This window comes from Sinocyclocheilus grahami, unplaced genomic scaffold (assembly GCF_001515645.1).
Source record: "Sinocyclocheilus grahami isolate Dianchi unplaced genomic scaffold, SAMN03320097.WGS_v1.1 scaffold92.1, whole genome shotgun sequence".
NCBI classification, from domain to species: Eukaryota; Metazoa; Chordata; class Actinopteri; order Cypriniformes; family Cyprinidae; genus Sinocyclocheilus; species Sinocyclocheilus grahami.
This window is the reverse complement of record NW_015505271.1, coordinates 3995581-4003250: the sequence shown is the minus strand read 5'-3', so window position 1 is coordinate 4003250 and position 7670 is coordinate 3995581. Positions and strand designations below refer to the sequence as shown.

Sequence of the window (7670 nt, the reverse complement as noted above, 5' to 3'; positions counted from 1 at the left end):
AATATCTAAAACAAATAAATTGTTATTCATCTATTGCACAAAAGCAACATGAAGTAAATGCAGCGTTGGACAATGCAGTGCTACAATTTGCATGCTCACGAATACTCTCATTATAACACACGAATTGGAAGAGATTCATTATGCATATATGTATTGTGTTATAACAGAGATTTGTGAGATTGCGATGAACTGAGATGTCTTTTAGAGATTATAAATGCGGCGCTCTTTGCTTGGCGTTCTTCCATGCCAAACCATGCACGCAGCAGCCGCTTGCTTTAGTTAAAAATAACAGTGTTCTGTGAATGTTGATGCTTTAATAACAAATATTTATCAGGAGCGTGTATGCTGGGATTTCATAAATTTCATGAAGAAAAAAGTAACGTAACTAGAAATGTAACTAATTACTAATTACTTTTGAAATAAAGTAATCAGAACAGCCATCTAATGTGAAGATTAATCCTTAAAAACACTACATTTATAAGTATTAGATATTAATATTTTAAAAATATTTTAATGGTAAAATTTGAATATTGCCTTTTATCAGTGATAATTTTATTTTATTTAGCAGCTTATCGTATTTGGTAGAATTATAATAACAGCGTGTTGCTACTGGCTAGTTAAAATCTTTGTTAAATGCGCATGTGCAGTAATTATTGTGAAAATACATTTCATATATTTGTGTATAATGTTTTTTTTTATTTAAGTAACGGTGTGCGTTGTTCATCTATAATCAAATCTTTAAATTAATTGATTTTCTTTTTGTTTCATACCAAGCAGCTCCAAGCAGTTATTGATGTATTAATACTATAGATTATTTTAGATTTATTATAGATTTTTTTTCCATTATGTTGAATTATTAAGATGTTAAGTGGCATCACAGACAGTCTGTAATTTGTCAAATGTGTTTAGTCTTCTGATACTTGTGTTCAGCCCATAGCAGGAGATCTAACATGACAGGTCAGGGTGTGAACTCTCTTCACGCTCTCACTGAGATGACGACAGGGGACTGCCATCTTTTTTCCTCATGGGCTATAAATCTTTTGTTAAATTTAGAGAACAAGACAAGTGACTCTCCTGGTTCTCCCTTAAATAAAAAGCTACATATTGATGTTGAGTCTGGTACTGCTGGGTGACCTCATTGCATGTATTTGTTGTTTAGCCACGGGTTGCTATGTTTCTCTTCCCTGACTTGGATACAGATTTTAATTTGATGTTCTGTTCCCTCTGTCCTTTGCTTATGTACCAGACAGAACAGTGCAGGAATTTTATCCAGTGAAGCTTTTGAGACTTCAATCAGTGTAGTTACTGAATGAATGATTGAAATGAAATGTTTTAGTATTTGTTATTGTTATAAATTATATAGTTAGGCCTTTTATAGAGTTGAATTTATGTTGCTAATTTGTTAATTATTTTCCATATCGAAATGATCTCATTGTTGGACAGTGGAATAAATAATCAAGAATCCAGAATCATGATTCTCATACCAAATATTGTCACAAATATAAATTTTTTTGCTGCCTTAGTTGCAGTCTGTAGCCCTGAGAGCGTAATCTTCTTTTCTTCTATCAGTCTGTCACTTGTATTAGATCAAAACATTTATTTTTAGAGCATCTCTATCTCTGTTCTCCTTTCTCACTTTTACGTTCTGTCATGGAAATAAATAATAATAATAATAATAATAACCCATTTGCAATACGTTTTTATCATGGCACTGTCATATCTTTTTCATGTCTATTTTCAGACTCAAAATCTTTTTTTTTTCATTGATTTGTTTATTTTTTTTAAGATATGGCTTAGGAACGAAAGATGAAACGGTCTGAGTTAAAAAGAACAGAAATGAAGTGATGGAGGGTGAAGTGTGACTTATGGCTGGTGCAGTGTCTGAAATATTTACAGAGACAGAGATACAGAGTGCTGTGAAGACAGGAAGTGTGTGCGCTGGGGATGAATCCATTTGGGAAGAAGAGGATTCTGGGTAGATATGGAGGGAAAAAAATGAGTAAATGAAAGATAAAGAGAGAAAACATGGCAAAGTGTAATGAAAAGGATTCCTTTCCAAGGACAAACAGGTCATTTGCTTCTCAGCAGACTGGATGTGTGTGCATGCTCTGTTTGAGGTGATAAGTATGTTTTTGTATTAATACCTCCCCACCTCAAAAGTACACTCGTACACACTCACTTTCATTGCTAGGAGATGCATAACATGAAAGAGCTTGTAACACATGCCATTAAGCATGCACATCACATCACTGAGCACACTAACATCACACTAACAGGCTAAAATACACTCTTTCACACACACGGTAAACACAGTTAGCGAGAATGTATTATCATTCATACAGTGTCGTTCATTGCCTCCAATGCTGGCATTAACATTCATTCTGCTAGACTTATGTGACAGTTAACCTTCTAGAGGCACACTCCGTGTGGAGTCCATCCATCTCCTTATTAGTTTCACTTGCCTTTAAATCAGACGTATTTCAACACATAGACAACCAAGGACGAGTAAACATTCACACATTCCTCACAGGGTACACCTTGGCACGATCCTCTTGTCTTAACATGTTTTTTTCCTCTCTTAGGCTCACCTCTAACTCCCAGAATACACTTCACTCTGATTTGCCCAGTGGCAATATTTAGATGATCCAGAATGTGTTACACATAGACTGTAAAAAAACATGGACGTAGTGTCCGTGACGTCGCCCGTAGGTTTCTAAAGAGCGTTTTTGAAGCTCAAAGTGGGCGGAGCGGGCCGTCGCCATTTTGGCAGTGCGTCACCGCGCATCACTCCCGGATAATCGAAAATGGGCAAAGAGGCGGGAGCTGGTTGCTGAAACCATGCCCACCTAGCTAGACGATGGTGACCGCAGCGGCAATCCACCTGTCACTCAAGTGGCAACTCCCTTAATTATGCAGAACTTTAAGGCTTAATATAATTTAAACGGATGAGCTATAAACAAATTCACCCCCCTCAAAGTTTTCACGAAGGGCAAAATTAGCTATATAGACCAAAATAATTTTTTTAACCAGGCTGTAAACATGTTTTTTTCTGCTGTAAATTTGGGCATTTTAACATGGGGAGTCTATGGGATTGACTTCCTTTTACAGCCAGCCTCTAGCGGCCAGTTGACGAATTACAGTTTAAGTCACTTCCGTGTTGGCTTCACGAGAGAGAGCGGGATGTTGTCGCTTGGTGTTACATCATATTAGTACTAATGAGAAAGTGCTCTTCTTGAGTGTCCTTTAAAAGAATTATTTCTAAAATTAGATACAATTTTTTTTTTTAATAAGAAATCAAGGATAATGTGATTTTTATGTAGTTTCATGCACAAGACATGACATCCATGCATGCAGGTTTGAATCTAACAAATCACAGAATAAAAATAAGGCTGTGATTGCATTCGATTTGTTGTATTGTCTTAAAGGTGTAGTGTGTATTTTTTGCACTACAAGTGGCACTGATATGAGCATCCCAACTGGGCTGGTGTTGTAAGAAATCGGATTCCCCCTCAAAATTGGTCTCTATCGACTATAGAGAACACTACTGACCACACTACATCTGTCCTTCTCAGTCATATTTTCAATTTGCATCAAATTAAATGTGGCGTCTACCATAATTGGTGGCCAAGATGAGTTTGTCATTGAGCACACTGTTCTGTAATCTTTCATTTTACTTAATGCATTGGTATAGCCCTTCATATTCATGGTTCAAAAGTGAATGAGGTATTGTCTCCTTTGCATAGAAAGTTCTGAATTCATGATTTTTTTATCTTCTCCTCAAAACGAAAGATAAGCTTTAGATGAGCCCATGGAAAGTGCTGAACTGTTCTCTCTTTGTTTCAGTGGCACTTGATCCCCTTCTAAACTTGCTGACTAAAAAAGAGCTTCTGAGGTATTTTCGCTCCTGGTCCCTTCTTCTCTCACGATAGTCTTGAAGAGCTATTATTAGATCCTACTCAAGGAAACTTGTCTGTTTCATTCAGAAACAAGAAGTTCATCTTTAGAGAACATTCTTTTGATGTTGCAAGTTTCATATCCAGTAACTAAGTGATTGACGACCGTTCAGATGAACCCCCAACACACACAGTTTCTTTCTATTTTTCCTTCTCTCTTCTAAAATCCTTTCGCTCAAGCTGGTTTTTGACAGCTATTCCCACTGCTTCCTGTCAGTGTCATCCCATCAATGTTTCCCGGTCAGGAAAACTGACGTTGGTTTCTCCTCATTCAGAAACTCAACCTGTCGTTTGGACTGCTAGTTTGATACTCCGTCTCTCCAAGGCCGCTTCAAGCGTGGATCAATCCCACAATCCCCTTTGCTCCATTTACTCTCAGAGTCCTCTGCTTCGTTTCACCTCAGCCAATCAGAAATAAACCAGTTTGTACACACACACACACACACACACACGTTTTATGTGCTCTGAAGCCTCAGTGGTTAGGAGACAAGGCTGGTCTCAGGTGTAGTCTTACCTCTGAAGATCTTTGTGGAGGAGAGAAAGAAGGCGAGTGGAAGAAACAAGGAAAGAAAAACAAAGGAGAGGGGGAGATAAATAAAGAGTTCAGGGTAATAGAGAATAGTAAATAATTTATGAGATACACACAGCAACAAACAGTTGATGATTATTGTTGATGGAGAGAGACGCTTCCTAGCATGTACATATTATATTTACATAAAATATATGTAATAAAAATATAATAAATAAAATATGTAAATAATATAATGTCTATGAATAATGTTCAGTAAAAAAAAAGTATGATACAAAAAATATTGGTTATTGAGCTCCAGTTGTAATAAATTTATACTAAATACAACTAGAAATCATCGTAGTTTATATAAATGAAGTCGTTTTAATCTGTATTCTAAAACCTTACCTAACCTACTATACTAAACCTTCATCACAGCCAGATGCACAGCAACCCAATTTTTAGGGGATATGCTGCACATCAACACTGGGGTGTGTATATAATGACAGAATTTTCATTTTTGTGTGATGTATTCCTTGGAGATCAGAAGATGAAGAGTGTTCTGTGCTCATCTCTCTCCAGCTGACATGAAGGGATGAGTAGTGGAACTGTTCCCAAATCAGATCTGCTTTGTAGCAAACACTAATTAACGTCAGTTCAGACCAACACAGGCTTCATCTTAGATGAGATCTCCCACTCTAATTACAGCTGGAAACATGTTGGATTTTCGAATGATATGATTGCTATCTCCCATCACTGTTTATTATGGATGCGTAACGTGTTGAATTGATGTGACACAAGTGGTATTGGCATCTTAAATGGCTTCATTCTTCACACATGCACGCAAGCACACACAACTTCCTCTATGATCTACCTTTCTGACTTTTTTTTCCCTTTGCAAGTTAACAGATGTTGAAATGTTTGGCAGAGATTTGCTAAGCTCTATTTTAGATTATTAGGAGATAATTAGCAATTTGAAAAATGCACTAATTATCTTGTCAGAGCGCTAACATTAACGACAGCTCAGTTAATGACATCTGTAGTGATCAGATCGCATAAACACTTGCTCAGTCAACACATGCTGAACAGCAAGCCTGTGTTCATTCTCATGTCTTAATGAGTAATTAATGTCTTTATGCATTATTTATGTCTCTTATTATATAGAACATGTTGAGGACATTTTTTTCTGACCCAGTCATTCAGATTTTCACTCACACTGCTAAAATGTCCATTTCCCCCACAAAAATAAAATTATTTTTTATCAAATTTTATTTGTCTAGTTTCATTTTTAGCAAAAGACTGCACTCTGCATTAATCAGAAATTAATTTTTAATGGTTTACTTAATAGGTTTATTTAATGATTTTTCTTGACAAAACAGAATTATTTACTACAAGTAATTTATTTGGTTAAAGGGTTAGTTCAAAAATGAAATTAGCCCATAAATTACTCACCCTCAAGTCATCAGTGACTTTCTTCTTTCAGACGAATCCAGTCGGAGTTGTATTAAAAATTGTCTTTGATCTTTCAAGCTGTTTAATGGAACTCAGCGGGTGTTGCAGTGCATCAGTCCAAAAGAAGTTAAATAAAAAGCGCCCATCCTTAATAAAAAGTGTCTCACACAGAACAAAGTCCTCCTGTAGCGAATCGATGCGTTTTTGAAAGAAAAATATCCATATTCAAAACGTAATAATCAATTTAATGTAGCCTGCGCTCACTGTTGTAAACGGAAGCAGTTCCGGGCGGATGACGTATGAGGCACATGTGTTGCTCAGAAGTGACGCACGCGTAAACGCAGGGTAGAGATCAAAACTGTAATTTATGGGCTAATTTTCATTTTTCGGTGAACTAACCCTTTAAGTCTTAAGTTTAATTTGCAATTGTCTCAATTGGAAATTAAGTTTCCACTTTTTCCACTGAATTAGTGAGATTATAGAAAATTTGCTGTATGACCTGTATTATTGCTATATTATTGCTGCCGTCTTCACACTTTGGAGACTCAACCTATGTTGTTGAGTTTCAAACATCTATTATTCTTTGATCCTCAAAACGGCTGTGTCCCGTATGTCTCTTTAAGGCTGCCTACAGAGTCTGTTGTCTCAGTATACTGTATGCTGTGTGAATGTCTTTGAATAGGACCAGAATGTGTGCTCTCATTAGTGCTGTCAAACGATTAATCGCATCCAAAATAATTTTTTTAATTTAATTTTGTTTATATATGTGTGTACGGTGTATATTTATTATGTATATACAGTATAAATACACACATACATGTATATAATTAAGTTAAATGTTTTGTTTATATATAAAATATTTATATATAATATAAATTATATATGCGATTAATTGCGATTAATCATTTGACAGCACTAGTCCTCACATTACCCCTGCAATTTAGGCAGTGATAACACTTGCTTTGTGGTTGCCATAAATATTCCCATTCGATCATCTTGTCTTGTTAACAAGATAAATGATTATGTGTGTATTGAAAAACGTAAGAGTGTGTGTACAAGAGAGACACTTGTGTCACTGGTTGGTGTGTGTTCCTGTTTCAGGTCTCATCTGAATCCCAGGCTGAAGGAGTCGCGCTCTCACGAGTCTTTGCTCAGTCCCAGCAGTGCAGTAGAAGCTCTGGACCTCAGCATGGAGGAGGAGGTCCTTATTAAACCAGTGCACAGCTCCATCCTCGGACAAGATTACTGCTTTGAGGTATAGACACCTCTTTCACTCGCTTTACATTATATACATCAATAAATTCACTGATCTGATCTCTCTCAACCCTCAGTACATGTTCATTTGAATTCAATATTACAGTATATCGTCATTCATAAGACAGTGGTTCTAACCAGGCAAGTTTCTGGCAAACAACAATTTGTCTGATTATATTGATTTCAATTTAAAACATTTTCTTAAGTGATTTCCATTTAATTAAGATCTTAATTGAACCGCCCCAATATCGATTTTTGTAAAATCCCAGGGTCAATTTTTATAATATTTTATAATTTTTTATAATTTGATCATTTGAATTTTAGTGGAGAATGATTTTTCCACAAAATAAAAAAGAAGAATTGTAAACAAAATGGGTGTTATACCTAAAATATATACAAATCAACTGGAATTTAATTAAAATCAGAATCAAATCAAATTAAGAGCCTGTAGATTAAACCTGAATTTAATCAAATTCAGAATCAAATCACTATCCTGTAAATTG

General features: G+C 35.8%; 1 protein-coding gene across 1 annotated transcript in view; it reads left to right on the top strand.

Moving 5' to 3' along the window:
• The window catches only part of LOC107587461 (disabled homolog 2-interacting protein-like), a 141859-nt gene that overhangs the window by 114295 nt on the left and 19894 nt on the right, over positions 1-7670 (top strand). Inside the window, exon 7 of the mRNA XM_016275251.1 lies at positions 7015-7168. Within this exon, the coding sequence (XP_016130737.1) occupies positions 7015-7168 (154 nt within the window). The remainder of the gene's footprint in view (positions 1-7014; positions 7169-7670) is intronic.